Source organism: Stegodyphus dumicola, chromosome 8, assembly GCF_044657685.1.
Source record: "Stegodyphus dumicola isolate Sdum_Otavi_A_Nest chromosome 8, ASM4465768v1".
NCBI classification, from domain to species: domain Eukaryota; kingdom Metazoa; phylum Arthropoda; class Arachnida; order Araneae; family Eresidae; genus Stegodyphus; species Stegodyphus dumicola.
Window position 1 is genome coordinate 15,456,368 of NC_140775.1, and position 16,927 is coordinate 15,473,294.

The following is a 16,927-nucleotide window of genomic DNA, read 5'->3' on the forward strand; positions in this document are numbered from 1 at the left end:
AATATCATTTTAACTAAATACTTGTCTCTGCTACTGCATTACAACTAATACTTGTAACTTATCGATTAACGATCGGGGACCTTTCTTTAGACCAGAGGTTGCAGAGATATTAGGATTTTTTGGAAGCAAGAAAGATGAAAAATGAGCAATCGCCTTCGCCGGGAATCGAACCACGGACCTCTGGAATACCGGCCCAGAGTGCAGAAGCAGTACACCACGAAGGCGGGAGGAATACCTTATAAAGTGATTAAAATTTTTGAATCTCAAAGCGCTTTGTTACTGCCTTGTACTTTGAAATAAAGGAAGTATTGCATCGCAAAAAATTTTGGGTATCATATTTCAACGAAAATATTTAATTTTATCCATTCCAGAATCCATTTTGAATATTTTTTGAGTGACGTTTGACTATTTTTTGAGTGGCGTATATACGAACAGAGCAAAGGATTTATTCCAAAACGGATTGTAAAATGGATTCCAAATAGAATTCCGTGACGTCTCTATTTACGTAGCCACCTAAGTATCTCACATAACTCAAAAATGATTAGCCGTAAAATGTTGAAATTTTGTATATCGGAAGGCTATAAAGTATTTTCTCCTTGCTTTCCGCATGTCTTTGTGGTGTAACTAGCGCACTCGGCGCGTATCCGAGAGGTTTAGGTTCGTGTCCCGGCGAGGGCATTGCACATTTTTCACGTCTGCTGCTTCAAAATAACCTAATTACTCTATAGTGGCGCCCGAAATAAAAAGATGGTAGATGATTATTCTTCACCATATATATCACCCCTTTATCCGGATTAAAAGGTCCTTATCTGGACTTTACCTTAGCATTTTGTTGGTTGTATCATACATTTCCACTTACAGAAGTGTTTCATATGACGATAATATTCATGTTTTCGCAATGTAAAAAAAAAAAAAAAGACAGATAACGAAATCTAATTTTTAATTCGGTCTCCCAGTTCCTATACTTAGTTAAGCTTTGATACTCGTTTAAAAAAAATAAGAATAAAAAAAATCTAAAAGCTGTCAGATTTTACATTACGCCCAAGGGGGTATTTCTTCAATGTTTTGTATGCTGCCTTTATTTATTAAATATCATGTTCTTCGTATTTAAACCATAAAATTCAATTCAACAGCAATACCGCAAAGTAATTTTAAAATGAGCATATCTTTAGAATCTCCTATACACAGTCTCGCGCGCTGGAGATTAAAATGTTCCCCCCCGCACAGTATTGCCATTGCTCGCTTTGAAATCGTCGAGTTTTTTAATCAAAAATTCGTTAAAGTGTTATAAAATATGAAATCGATAATAAAACAAATTTCAAATTCCAAATTCGGGTTTGTGACGAAAGTGGTGGACGAAAAAAGTGGACGACGAACTTTCCCAGGAACCAAGAAAGAATTGTAGAAAGTTTAGTGACGGTAGCTATAGTAGTTCTGAGTTATTAGCGAACAAACGAACACGCAGACTTTCTTCTTTATATATAGATTAGAGGTTAAATGTTTATCATTTCAAAAGTGGATTAGTTTACTATTTTTAAAAGCTTGATAACATTTTAATGAAATCTAAAAGCCCCATGAAAACATTAAACCCTATGGCCTCATAATGTAATAACAGCATTAAAATTCTACATCAGAATTATATGAATCACATAACAAGTTAAAATTTTGGTTATACAACTCTTTTGATTATACGTCTTTTTCTTTCTTTTTGAGGGACTCTTTAAAAAGACATACAAACGGTACTTTACTAAATTAAAACTTGTAGTTATTGCTTTTAAATTGTAGTTAAAATTGTAGTTTGTAGTTTTAAATTGTAGTTTTAAATTGTAGTTATTGCTTTTAACTTGTTGTTATTGCTTTTAAATCACGCAGGCTTTTTAAGGTTATAACAGACTGATTAAATTGGGATAATTAATTAGGGGTCTTATACACTATTGCTAGATTAGTAGCAACATTGAGAAGTAGGTATGCGCAGTGCGAGTGGATGATGAACAGTTGATGTTTCGTGCAATGGCGGCACTTGCCAAACTTAATGATAGATATGCACAGTGGCATAGAGTAGAGGCTCAAAAGTTTTGGGAAGATTCTACTCTAGGAACGTTTCTAACATGTAGGGAATTTGGCTGATACTAAAGTTGAATGGCAACAGTGAAGACTATTCCTTTCGACAGCAATGTATGCATAATTTGGTTAGAATACCAATAAACCAAGGATATTTGGTCATACGGAAGAAACCACTATCAAAACCTTTTGCAAGATTATCTTTGTTAAACTTTGCCACGAAATTGGAGATATTTGTTAAAGCGTCTCTACCAAAATTTTCAAGGTAGATAGGATACAACATGTCTCGCTAATATAGCGGCCATCCCAGTTCTAGGATTTAATCTCATGAGTCTGTTTTTTGAAGGGTTGTTGGGCGAGGAGACTGATGCTTTGATGCTTTGGTTGCATATTCTGGTTTACAGCGGAAATTAATTCCGCTCTTACCAGAGCTTAGCACAGAATCCCATGAGAGGCCTCACACATAAGGGCTCTTCAAATTGGTCCACCATAAAGGTAAACCTTAAGATACAGTAAAAGTAAGAAAATATTGAGCACCTTAAGATAAAATACAGTAAAAATAAGAAAATATTGAGACGCATTGTCGAGGAAATCTTCTTGGTGGCCGAGGATGCGATGACAGAAGACTAGCATTGTCCTAGCAGGGGTGTGCCGGCAGTCCTGTAATTCCTGCTGAGATACTGATAGTTTTTAAGTCCAAAATTTGCAATAAAATTAATACGAAGGTTTCACATGTTGATCTTGTCCTTGCGTGTTTGCGCTATGTAAGAGAAAAATTGCAAATGACCTATTAGTCCTATTTTTTTCAAGTATTTCGTAAGCGAAAATATCTGCAAAGCCGGCGGCTGTGTTCTGCGTAGCTTTATCATAAAATTTAGAATTTATTCTGCGCAGAAAATCGGAAATCAGTTCCACTTTCAGGTCAGCATACAGATTTTTGTTTCTAACGTAGTATGGAGCTTTGGTGATTATCCTGATAATCTTGTTTTGAACTTTTTGTAGGGAATAGATGTCACTTTCGCTGGCGCTTACCCAGGTAAGCAAGGCGTGTGTAAGAATAGGTCGGATGACTGAGGTGTAAATTTGCCTTTTACGATTTAGTGACAGGAGCTGATCCTTTAGAAGGGAATATAATCTTAAGGCTACTCCCAACGCCTTGCTGCGCACTCGTTTGATGTGGAAAGGCCATGCGAATGAATGATTTAATGTGACTCCAAGGTATACTACTTGGGTGACCTTTGGGAGGAGATTATCAAAGATGCTTCGGTTTTTTTATGTCTTGTTTTGCAGCTCATCTCGAGTATTTCCGCAACAATTCATAGTGTAGCTATATCAGTACCCCTATAGGACAAAATGGTTGAATTGGAAAAGATCGGAAACGGTTCCGTAATTTATTTGTTATGGATTTTCATATTGTTTCATGGAAAATATTTACGTACGGAAAAACCTTCTCGTATAGATTTTCTGTTGTTTTGTTTATTTTTCTTTCATCTCTCTTTATACCGCAGTCTGCGAACCATAACGAATGCGGTAAAAGCATACGAAAGCTGGCTTCTTAAAGAAAAGATGCCTTTGTGGAGAACTTCTTTAGAGAATCTGATGATATTTATGTAACACACGAGAAAAATCACGAAAATATCATGCAAGAAGAGATGAAATCAGATGTCTGCCGAGATCTGAAATCAGGCCAGATTAATACCAGCATTAGGGGGGTCATTATACTTTAAAAAAAGGATTTTTGCTGAAACACTGTTAATATTCTTAGGTGATATCTATTCAAAATAAAGTGCACTTTATATAGTTCTTCGTACATGTTTATTTAGTTGAACTTGATAAAATAAGCAAGAGTTATCTACTTGGAAGACTTTCTAACGGAAACCAGTTTGCATTCACGTTACATATAGGAAAAGCCAATGGAGTACTATAAAATTTCTTCTTCCCCACAAGAAATCTTTCAGCGTGTGATGTCACTGACTCATAGTTTGTTTCAAAGTAACTACTCCATTGGGAAATTAAAATTGTCTCATTTCTCCCATTTCTATAAGTCAAGAGACGTCACTGAACTCGAAGTGTTGGGAAGGGCATATGTCTCCTGATCTTGAGAAAAACCACTAAACTTGCGACTAGACCTTTTACTGGGGTTCGAACCCGGAACGAACTACGAGAGTACAGAAGTCCACTCTACCACTGGTGGGCTTCAGGTGCTTTTATGAAGTCTTCTGGTAATTAATATTAAATATTAGTACAATTAGGCTAACTAATACTGAGAAATATTAGTTTAATGCTTAGTTATTTGTTAATAGTCTTAATAGTAGCATAGTGTGATAGAGGAATTCGACTACAAAACGTCACTATCTAATAGATGCAGTTTAAAATGCATTTAAGATAGATAACTCCAATCGTCCCCGCCATTTATTTTAAGAAATTCTTTGTCCAAACAATAAACTTTTTTTATAGCTTGAGGCAAATAAATTTCTTTGAGGTTGAAAAATAAACAAAATGTTGTATTTCCGCGTTATCGGAACCATTGTTTTTCTTCAACAAGAACCCCTAATTGGCTGCTTTCCACTTGGATGAAACGGGGTCTGCCAATCGATCTCGACAAAATGACCGGCTTGATGACGTGTTTCAAAACCTTCTAATTGAATCCCCATTCGTCAATCAAACGACCGAAGCGTCACGGCCACGTGTCACGACGAGTACCAGGTGTGTAGGACCCTCGTCCAATCCGGTGTGCGGATGCGGTCGCTATGGCAATCGGGCTAAATTAATTTTCATGATGGTCCTTCTCCTTTCAAGAAATACAAAGAATTTTAACAGATGTCAGAGGAAAGCATTTTGAAAGGAGAAAAGCAAATAAGAACATTTTTTGAGTCGAGCATTCTGTTTTTTTTCTTCCGTTTTAAAGGAAGAGTAAACAATCTCTCCCCTCCCCCCTTAATTTTTTTTCTTTTTAAATTTTATTTTGCGCTTGTAGGTATTTCCTAAATGATATGTATCGAACAGGGAAAAAAATACTACTTTTTAAAATTTATTTAATCTAATATAAATTGAAAGATTTATTTTGGAGCAGTGAACAATTTTTACTTTAGGATTAATAAACTCAGTTAAATTTTAGTTTAAATAATTGCAATTTAGTGACAGTTAATTCAAGAACAAGTAGAATAACTGAAAAAAAGGCTGAGTGGTTAATATAGTCTTAAAGCATGTCATTACTCAAAGTACTCCTCCAGTGCAACAATGCTCTTTTCCTAGTTTCCTGAAAGATATTCGGAAAAGGTATCCGACTCCCCTTAGGCAGATAAATCACCTAGTGGATAAGAGCACTGAAATCTGCTATTTCGAAATGGGTTGAAACCGGATGAAGAGGTTTGCTATATAAAAGTTTTGTGAATTTTTTTATGTGGGACATAAATACGAGGCAGTTTAATTTAGAAAAACCTCCATGAAGGCATCTTTACTCATAGAAAAGTAGCTCAAATGTGCTTTGCCATAACGAAAATATCTGTTTCAAATGTGGAATGGGTTTAGGTAGGAGGGTAATTGGTAATTAATTGGTATCTTCTCTCAAACGGCTGTGATAACGTTGGAGATTACTGGTGGCCAAATATATAACGAGGATGTGGAAGCATGTCCTACCCATCTTACCTAGCAGTACCAGCTCTTATGACGATTGGTCAAAATTTTGGTAATTAGGGCGTTCCTTCTCTGCTAAAAAATTAAACTAAAATCCTTTGTTCAATGGTAGAAACACTTCCTGCTTATTCATAGACCAGTCTGACAAGATACGGTTCTTACAGTATTGTAGGTGACACTGACGTCTAAAGTTACAGGCGAAAACATCATGGGAAAAATATCGCTAGCGAAAACCTTTCGGAAAGAAATAACGCAGAGCGAAAACTTCGTGACAGAAAAGAAAGCAAAGAGAAAATATCGCAGTTATCAAACATCGTGCCACAAAACATCCTCGTCGAAAATACCGTGGGAAAAAATAAAGCACCTGCAAATAATCGAATGACGATAATATCGCAGATGTGAGTTTTTGAGGCTTTAAAAGTTGCAAATGCATATTCGCATAGTGACTGAGCGCAAGAAGGAATGAGGAATATTTTTACTTTTATATTTCATATTTTTGAATTAATTAATAAATTACTGCTCTTTTTTCATTTGTCTATCGCTATACTCCAAGAAAGGTGCCTATCACTTAGCTAAAAAAATTTCAAATAAAATTACACATTCCATTCGCGCAGAGCACTAAAAAGTTTTGAAAAAAAAAAAAAAAAAGGGGGAGGGCGATATTTTGATTTTTTTTTCAAATTTTTATAGTTTCTAAATTCACTACTATCTCAACGCAAAATTTTAAACCTATATTTTCAATGTACTTATTGTTTGCGTAAAAAGCTCAAAAACAGTTTTTTGTAAGAATAACAATATTTCGTAATTTTTGGCTACAAATGCTTTGAAACGGTGACTATAATTACCAAATATTATGTAATTCTATTCTGTAATTTGTAAATATTATGTAACTATATGTAAAGATAGCTGAATCTCACATCGTTGACAAAAACAAAATAAGAAGAGGAAAAACTCGTAATAGTAGAAATGATTTGCAGAATCAATCTATTAAGGAAATGCTACGTGGTCTGTACTTTGATGGGAGACGTTGATAACGTTGACCGAAACTTCTTTATTGACTTTCAAAGTAAGTTAGTTGAGGAACGGCGAAGACCACACTGCCAACTCCGAACTCAGTAGCGGCTTACCAACACAAACTCAGAAGAACCTCTGCTTAGTAATTCACAGCAACCTCAAAGCAAACCACTGTGTTCGATGTTATGCAAATTGTATTTCTTTCTTTGTACCGAGGAGCGGGGCAGACGCAAATTTGTTAGGTTTTCAAAACTCGCGTTTAGAGCTTTCAGGTTGCTGTGAATTACTGGAGTTTCAACTAAGCAGAGGTTCTTCTGAGTTTGTGTTGGTAAGCCGCTACTGAGTTCGGAGTTGGCAGTGTGGTCTTCGCCGTTCCTCAACTAACTTACTTTGAAAGTCAATAAAGAAGTTTCGGTCAACGTTATGATTCTGAGGTTTTTTGGGTTCTATACTGAAGTAACATCAAGTCAATTTACAGTCCACTATTTTTAACAACGGTTCGTACATGGTTTTTGGTCCGTCAGCTACGGAGTCGCAGTAAATTTGGTGAGTCAGTGTGTTTTTTTTTATCTTTCTTATTAAATAATGGAATTTACAACGCTTAAGACTAAAAAGCATGTAGCTAAAGCAAAATTAAGTTAACTGAAAGAGAAAATTACAGTGACTTACGATTCTGCTGATGTTGATCAGTTAGAACTTTTTAAATCTAGATTAAATAATTTAATGACTGAACTTTCGGATATTTTTAGTAACATATTTGTAGTGTGAAGAAAAAGATATTGATGTATTTATAGAAGAACAACAGGTCATACAAGATACTGTTGATGAGTTAATTTTAATGCTAACCAGAGTTAAGAATGTTAAAGACATTAGTGTGGAAACTAAATCTTGTGAAATAGCGAGTATACGCTTACTTAAGCTAACTCTTCCTGTATTCAGTGGCAGTACGGAAGAATGGTTATCATTTTCTGATTTATTTAAAACGGCGATAGTGGATAATGACCGTTTATCAGGTGCACAAAAGCTACAATATTTAAAGGGTTCTTTAAAAGGAGATGCTTTGCGGATTGTTCAAGCTTTAACTATTTGTGATAGGAATTTCGAAATAGCGTGGCATTTATTGTGTCAAAGATTTTCACAAAGAAGAGAGAATTACTTTCATCGTTATTAAAAAAAATCTTGTATTTATCAAATTTACAAGCTGAAATTCCTAGTCAGATATTAGCGTTAGTAGACACTGTAAGAGAGTGTGTATGTTCGTTTGAAAATCTAGGATTTAAAGTGGAGCAATTCGCGGATACTATTTTAATGTTAATAGTACAGTTTAAATTGGATTCTTCGACGAGAGGATGGTGGGAAAGAACATTAAAGAGTGAGGAAATACCAACACTTAATAATCTGCTAGAGTTCTTGAAATCTCATGCCAGAACCTTGCAAGCAGGTAAAACGCAAGGTGTTAAAAAACAAGTTACAAAAGACAAATTAACTTCACTGGCTTCAGAGATTCGCCAGTGTACGTATTGTAAAGCCGGTCATTCAGTTTTTAAATGTAATAAGTTTTTAAATTTGAATGTTCAGGAACGCGTTAATTTTGTCAGGAGAAATAATGTTTGTTTTAATTGTTTAGTTTCAAATAATAAAGCTTTCGAGTGTAGAAGTACACATAAATGTAAAAAGTGCTTTAAAAATCATCACACACTACTCCATTTCGAAAGAGTTCAAAATGAGCCAAAGGCACGTAAAGGAGTTACGAACAGTTCGAATGAATTATCAGTGACGGCTAAGCCATTTTTCCCTGGGCCAGAACCTCGCGCTCAATCGGCTGGGTCACGGGAGAATATCGAAAGTTCTAGTCCAGTAATTAAATCTTGTGTTTCAGACTTTAATTTTCAGAGTGAAGTTTTATTATGTACGGCTGTTATTAAAGTGTTAGATTCATCGGGTGAATACCAATTGTGTAGAGCCCTCCTTGACCCTGGCAGTCAAGCAAGCCTGATTTCAGAAGATTGTGTACAAAGGCTAGGGTTAGCAAGAAGAAATGACAAAGTTTTTATTTCATGTTTAAGGCCTTTGGATACGAAAACTAGTGGAATTACGGAAATAAACTTCGTTCCGCATTTTCCGGCGAAAGTGTCATTTAAAACACCAGTATTTATCATCAATAGAATTATTGGAACTTTGCCGCATTTTACATTGGATAAGAAGTACGTTGAGGAATATAATGATTTAATGTTAGCAGATCCAACATTTTACAAAAGTGGGCCTGTTGATATACTTTTAGGCGTAGATATTGCCTTACCTCTTTTAAAGGGAGAAATAATTAAATGCGAAGAAGGTAAACCAGTAGCTTCTCGTTCTGAACTAGGATGGATTATTTCAGGTAGTGTGAATAATTCAACAGAAATTAATCCTACTATCTATGTTAATAATATACAAGTGGAAACTGATCAGATACTGTCTGACTTTTGGAAATTGGATGCTGTAACCTACGTTTGACATGCTTACTAAATCGGAGAGAGCATGTGAAGATTACTTCAAATCTACATATACGAGAGAGGAAAGTGGGGTATATACTGTGAAATTACCGTTTCACTCTCCGCCTTCTCAGCTTGGAGATTCCAGACAATTAGATATGCGTAGATTCCAATCTTTAGAAAATTCACTTCTAAAAAGGCCTCAGATATATGAACAGTATAAGGATTTCATGAGGGAATACCTAGAGCTGAGACATATGGAGGGAGTGCCTGAGGGAGAGATTCATATTGACTCTACGTATTACATGCCTTATCATGCCGTATTAAAGGAATCAAGTACTACGACTAAACTGAGAGTTGTTTTCGATGCTTCAGCTAAAACGACATCGGGTCTTTCATTGAATGATATTTTGATGGTTGGGCCAAGAATTCAGCAAGAGCTGTTTCCAATTCTTCTACGGTTTAGAACTTACAAAATTGCAGTATGTGCCGATGTAGAGAAGATGTTCAGACAAATTCGTGTCCACCCAGAAGATACAAATTGGCAACGAATGCCTTAGAGGGATAGTCCTAGTGAGCCCTTGAGTACATTTAGATTAGTGACAGTTACATATGGGACTGCCTGTGCGCCATATTTGTCTACTAGAGTAATGAAACAACTTGCATTAGATGAACAAGTGAGATTTCCTTTAGCATCAAAGATTGCCCTTCGCGATTTTTATGTTGATGATTTGCTTTCAGGGGCACAAAGTGAAGAGGAAGCGAATGTTCTGGGTTCAGCAGTTGAATGAAATGATGAAAAGGGGTGGATTTCGCTTAAGGAAGTGGATTTCAAACAGTTCAGCTATTTTAGAGAATATTCCCGAGTGCTTACGAGAATCCAGTATTTCTCTTGAAATAAACAGTGACAAGAAAGTAAAAGTATTGGGAATTAATTGGAACAACTCTAGTGATACGTTTCATTTTTCGGTATGCATAAGTGATAAAGAGTTTACTAAGAGGACTATTTTATCAGAAGTAGCCAAAATCTTTGATCCAATGGGATGGTTAGCGCCAACAATAATATACGCGAAAATATTATTACAAGAGTTATGGAACTTACAGCTGGGTTGGAATGAACTCGTTGATAAGAGAATAAGTAGAAAATGGAAGCGTTTCTATCTAGAATTGCCCTTATTTTCAAGCTTACAATTTCCGAGGTATGTCTTGAGTCCGAAGGCAATAGTTATAGAAATCCATGCTTTCTGCGACGCTTCAGAAAAGGCTTATTGTGTAGTCATCTATCTCCGTACAATCAACCTTGATTCGTCAGTCAACGTCAGCCTTCTGACATCGAAAACCAGAGTAGCGCCCTTAAAAACCCAGTCTCTTCCGAGACTAGAGTTGTGTGCTGCGTTACTTTTAACAAACCTCTTACATGCAGTATTATTATGCATAGAACTGCCTATTAACAATATTTACGCATGGACCGACTCGCGGGTTACATTGGCATGGGTCTCGTCCGAACCTCGCCGTTGGCTACCTTTTGTGGCAAATCGAGTTGCAAAAATCGAGGAAGCTGTTCCAGGTATTCAATGGAATTATGTTGCTGGGAAAGAAAATCCTGCAGACTGTGGGACCAGAGGTTTTATTCCATCAGAATTCTTACAATGTGGGTTATGGATGAAGGGACCGCAGTGGTTAAACGAATCCCTAATTCATGTACAGCAAAATTCAAGTGTAGAATTAGAGGGTGAAGTTATGTTGAAGGAATTGAAAAAGTTTCAGTTCAAATGTTTCCAAATTTGAAGAGCCTAGTGTGTTTTCAAGATTTTCATCATGGTTAAAGTTATGTCTAGTGTTAGCGTGGTGTTTAAGATTTAGAAATAATTGTAGTAAGTTACCTACAGAGCGTATAAAGGGTTATTTATCTACTGAAGAATTCTGTGAAGTTACTTCTATGATTGTTAGGATTGTGCAAAGAGCCGAATTTCCAGAAGAATTATTCTGTTTAGACTCTGGTAAACCCTTGAAGACATCAAGTAAATTACTGTCTTTCAGTCCTTTCTTGAATTCCGCGGGAGTAATGCGTGTAGGCGGAAGGCTCAGAAACTCTACAGTTTCAAATAATCAGAAACATCCTATGATTTTACCTAAGAATCACAATGTTACGCGTTTAATTATTAAGCATTATCATGACACGTATCTTTACGCAACTACTAACTTCTGTCATACGACATAGATTTTGGATTGTGAATGCTAGAGATATTATAAGAAAGTGTATAAACCAATGTGTTATCTGCCGTAGAGTTAGAGCGCAAACTGCAACTCAGCTAATGGCAGATTTACCCGCTTCAAGAGTTACTCAAAGTAGAGCTTTTTCTCGTGTAGGGATTGATTTAGCAGGACCATTTAATGTAAAATATCGTCCGGGTAGAGGAGTAAAAATCTTTAAGTGTTACGTATGTCTATTTATTTGTTTTAATACAAGAGCAATACACTTAGAATTAGTTGGAGATCTTTCAACAAAATCATTCCTCGCGACACTTAAGCGGTTTATAGCTCGTAGAGGCAAACCGTGTGAAATTCACAGTGATTGTGCAACGAATTTTATAGGAGCTAATAAAGAATTAAGGAAAGCCTTTTCTATTCAACGTGAACAGCTACAGGGTTATATTTCTTCAGAAAATATTAAATGGTTATTTAATCCTCCCTCTGCCCTTCATTTTGGAGGGCTTTGGGAAGCGGGTATCAAGTCTATGAAACATCACTTAAAAAGATGTTTAGAACACTTATTTTAACATACGAGGAATTTTTGACATTAATAACCCAAATTGAATCCTGTCTTAATTCTAGGCCTTTGGTACCAGCTTCAAGTGATTGTAGCGACTTGGAGGCGATAACACCAGGACACTTTTTAACCGGAGCGGCTTTAAGCGCTATTCCAGAATCTAACCAAATTCAAGAAGCCATGAGCTGCAGTGACCGTTGGAGGAACGTGCAAAGGTTATTTCAACATTTCTGGAATCGTTGGAGCAGTGAGTATTTATCTAGATTGCAGCAGAGACCCAAGTGGTGCACGTTACAACAAGACCTGAAGATTGGTGATATGGTTCTTATTAAGAACGAAAATCTACCTCCGCTACGTTGGAAATTAGGTAGAATTATTGTATCCTGGTGTATCCTGGTCTGGATGAGAAAGTTCGAGTGGTGAGTTTACGCACGTCTAATGGTGAAATAAAACGACCTATAGCAAAGCTATGCGCTTTGCCATTTAATTCCTGATTTAGAGACTTTAATTTTTATTTTTCAGGTTTATGCAGTTCAACAGTTTAAATTTATTGTTTGAACCCCCTTGGGACTTCAAGGCTGGGGTGTATGTTCGATGTTATGCAAATTGTATTTCTTTCTTTGTACCGAGGAGCGGCGCAGACGCAAATTTGTTAGGTTTTTAAAGCTCGCGTTTAGAGCTTTCAGGTTGCTGTGAATTACTGGAGTTTCAACTAAGCAGAGGTTCTTCTGAGTTTGTGTTGGTAAGCCGCTACTGAGTTCGGAGTTGGCAGTGTGGTCTTCGCCGTTCCTCAACTAACTTACTTTGAAAGGCAATAAAGAAGTTTCGGTCAACGTTATGATTCTGAGGTTTTTTGGGTTCTATACTGAAGTAATATCAAGTCAATTTACAGTCCACTATTTTTAACAACGGATCGTACACACTGAATAAACAGCATAAAAGTTTTCAGAGATCTAAGCCACCTGTGAGAAACTTACCAATCATTTCATCAGCTTCCCCCTTTACTGTAAGAAATAAAAAGCATGAAGATTAAAAAATAGAGAGCTGGTACTTACTATGCCGCCTCTGGTATTGTTCGTTGAATTTTTTGGCTTCTGATTCTTTGCTATCAAACTTAAGAACTCCTTTGTCGATAGATAAGCTTCTTCCGTTCGTATTTCCCTTAGTGTCCGTTTCGTCCAGAGTCTTCCGTCGCCTAATCTGTTTGGCTACTTTCTGTCGTCTTGCGTCTGTAGTGTCGGGGAAATGGTACTGAGTCTCATTATTACCATCTGGCGCACTTTTTTGGCGAGACCTTTGACGATCGAGTTCCATGTAGAAGATTTAATAAACCTGAAAAAAATAAGTGGATGTTAGGTAAATTTCCAAAATGTTTAAGGGAATTAAAACAGAAATGTATTCACCATTTGTCATTCTACATGTATTAATGCATCTAACATAGGTTAAAAAAAAAACCTTCTAATCCTGCTTACAAAAGTTCATGGTTAATCAAAGACATTCTAGAGCTATATATGAATGCGTCTTTGATCAAAGATGTTCTAATGTTATATGCAGGATAGAGTAACATTTTTAAAACCATCAACTGCGTCTGACGTTATAAGTGATTAACCACTTAAGATACATGCCAAATTCAAATCCTTGTGAGTATACTATACTGGTCGATGGAGGTTGTGTGCCCAAGAAATAGCAGACGTGATAAGGAAAGGCAGCGATTTATCCAAATTACCGATCATCAAATGTCCGCTGGGAACATCTAGAAAAGTGCGTGTGTTTGAACTGTTAATTTATGTCTAAACTGAGATTATGGGCCCAATGGCACAATTGCATGAGTTATTAATGGTAGAAGTAAGCGATGTCATCAAAACTGGAGACACATCACTGGGCAACCGTAAATTGCCTCATCATGAAAATCAATCAAGAAGTTTCAAGAAGTGTGCCCATGGCAATAGTGTAGCCAATTTTGCTGCGCATGAGGCTGCACAGCCGATGCATTTTACAGCATGAGTTGTCTCGACGATTCATTGGTGAAAGCGAATGTAATTTTCGCACTATGATAGATGGTACAATAGTTTGCCGAGAAATAGCGAAACGTTGCCCATTCAGATAACTCTCGATCTGTACTGTCGATAAAAGGTGACGTACCTGTCAAGAAATTGGAATGATACCACCAGGAAACTTTGACTGACAGAACAGGGGCTGGAGATGACAGCGTCCTATTTTGGGGGATGTTTTCCTGGCACTCTCGTTCAGAAAACTACGATTTTGTGTCAAAATACCTATTTTAGAGCAATGCTATATATAAATATAATACATATCCCAAGTTACGCTTTCGAGACATGGAAAATGCTACTTAAATTTCGACAATCGGTTCAGTAGAAGAGATATATAGAACTGTCTCCACTTTTTTTTGTGCAAGGTAACGTAAAGTTTCGTCATTATTTGATTTCTTTAAAAATAATATAGTGCAATAATTTTGGTAGCACCAATTTGAAAAGGGATGCACCGTTTATCCGATGCAAAATCCCATTTTCAAACTAATAACCCTTCTGGGACAAAAAGACAAAGAGAGAGCTACGCAGATGAAAATTAATAAAGAATGGAAATTTGGAATTGAAATTCACTCTGAGTTGACTTTTAATCACTAAATAAAAATTCACAATTTCATTAGTTGGCAATAATACTTATTGTTGTAAATGTATGTAAATATTTGTGTTTATTTAATTGTATTTTGGTTTCCGTTATTTTTTACAGTGCTCTATAGCGTGTATATGGATTTATTTTTTTCAGTTTATGCAACAGTTTTATTGTGTAATTTCATTTAATCACATTTGTGCCTACTAATTCTGTTAGTATGTTTCATTTCATGAGTTATGCTGTATATCGTGATATTCTCAATCGTCCGACGTTTGAACTTTGAAGACAGCTGAATAGAAGAGGAGATTAGAACAGAGACCCTTCTAGAAGGTTTGCCAACATTTGAGGATTTCACGTCAACTTGATGACATTCTAGAAGCTTCTATAATTTTTGTGGCCTTTAGACGTAATTTTTTCACGAAATTTCATGAAGTCCTCCGGCACGTACATTTGAGACACGATTTTTCGGTTTTATATGAATTTTAATGTCTTAATTGAAAATTTAATTGGATCTTTTTTTTAATCTCAAATGAACCAGGAGAACGAAACATGTTTTCGAAACATATTAATCGACTTTTCTGAAGCTTTAATTAATTTTTCCCTGACGAGTTCTGAATTGGAATTTCAGTAAAGGGAGATTAGTATTCATAATTTTTATAATTTTGTATATTTTCCCTTTCGCATTTTATTTTTCGAGTTTGTTCTACCTGAATTCTTATTTTAATTTTGATTTGTTTAGCTATTGTGTTAAACATCTTATATATACAGTTACAATTATTAATATTGCTGAGGATTTGCCTTGCTTTGATTCCAATTTAATATCTACTTTAGATGCTTTAAGTTTATTTTACTTCAAACCTACAGCTATAGCGCTGGAAGGGTTCAAAATTTTTTTTGTTCTTAATTTTTAGCCTACTATTATGTTTCTTTTTATATGGAAAAAAATATATGTAAATCAAAATTATAATTTTCTAAAAAGGCTTTTCTGCGCCCAGCCTTTTTCTCTTTGAAGGGGGGACATGTAAGATAAAAAATTTATAAATCAAAATTATAATTTAAACTAGCGATAACTCCGTAATTCTCCCTCTTTATTCTAAAAAATCGTAATAACTGTTTGGACTACGTCGTTTCTACATCATGTTTTTCAGGCTTTGCACAGTATATATATATATATATATATATATATATATATATGCAGTACAGCTCCAATTATCCGAATCACTTTCAGAATCAACTGAAGAAGAGAAGGAAAAGGAGAAACAGGGAAAAGAAACTCAAGAAAAGGAAAGGGGAGAGACAGGAGAAGAAGAAGACGTGTCACTTGAGAAATTAAGAAACATTCTTTTAAAAATTCCGGGATTTTCAGAAGTGAGTGCTGACGATACAGCAGAACGGATGGTGTCTGATTCTTCAGACCCTGGGTTTCAAATTCTAAATGATGACGAACTTGTTGAAAGTGCGAGAGAAGATGACCTTAATGTCGAAGTTGAAGCAGACACGGGACCATCAGCTAGTCAACCGATTGGCGGCCTTCAAGCTGTGTCGAAGTGGCAGGAGCGTCAGCCCGTGTGTGACCACATGCAACTTCTCATAGTCAAGCTAATGCGCGACCTGCCTTCCTGAAAACGGATGAAGACAGTCAAACAGCTTACTTTGACCGAGATTTTCAGCAAGCAATGTCTTTCAGTACTTGTAAGTACTCTACAGTACGCTATAGAACATGTATATTGAAGAAAAAAAAAAAAAAAAAATGGGACAGTTCTATATCTCCCGTTTTAGTGAGCCGATTGACAAAATTCAACTTTTGTTTTTCATGTCTCGTAAGCGCGACTTAGGATATGTATTAGATTAATATATACCATTGTTCTAACATAGGTATTTTGACATAAAATCGGACTTTTTCTGAAATGACATGCCAATTTTTTTCCATATTTCGATTCTACCACTCAAATTACGTCAAACTACCAAGTTTTGTAAAAATCGCCCGAGTAGTTTTTAAAAAATTAGCTCTAAAAAATTTAGCTCAATGTTAATTGAATTTGGTATCTATTCATTAATATCTCTTTTTTTATTATACTTATTTGATTCTTCCTTTCACATTTCGAAATTTAGATTCATTCCAAATAAAATTCACCGACTTTTTAAAATTTTTTTTTAAATTTGTATTTTTAAATAATTTTTCTAAATTTTTCGGAAAAAAATATATATTATAACCTATAAAAGTTTTACAGTCATCTTAAAAGTAGATGTATTTTTAAGCATATCTGCAAAAAATTTTTATTTACAATTTCTGAAGATATACGTGAATTTATATATTGGCGCATTTTGAAATTTGGCA

The 16,927-nt window shown here is 35.6% G+C and overlaps 1 protein-coding gene across 2 annotated transcripts in view; it reads right to left on the reverse strand.

Annotated features, from left to right (window-relative positions):
- The window catches only part of LOC118182352 (teneurin-m-like), an 828,075-nt gene that overhangs the window by 312,122 nt on the left and 499,026 nt on the right, over positions 1 to 16,927 (reverse strand). For both annotated transcript variants that reach the window (XM_085821598.1, XM_085821597.1), the window contains exon 6: positions 13,011 to 13,287. In XM_085821598.1, the coding sequence (XP_085677724.1) occupies positions 13,011 to 13,269 (259 nt within the window). In that variant the 5' untranslated portion in view covers positions 13,270 to 13,287. The remainder of the gene's footprint in view (positions 1 to 13,010; positions 13,288 to 16,927) is intronic.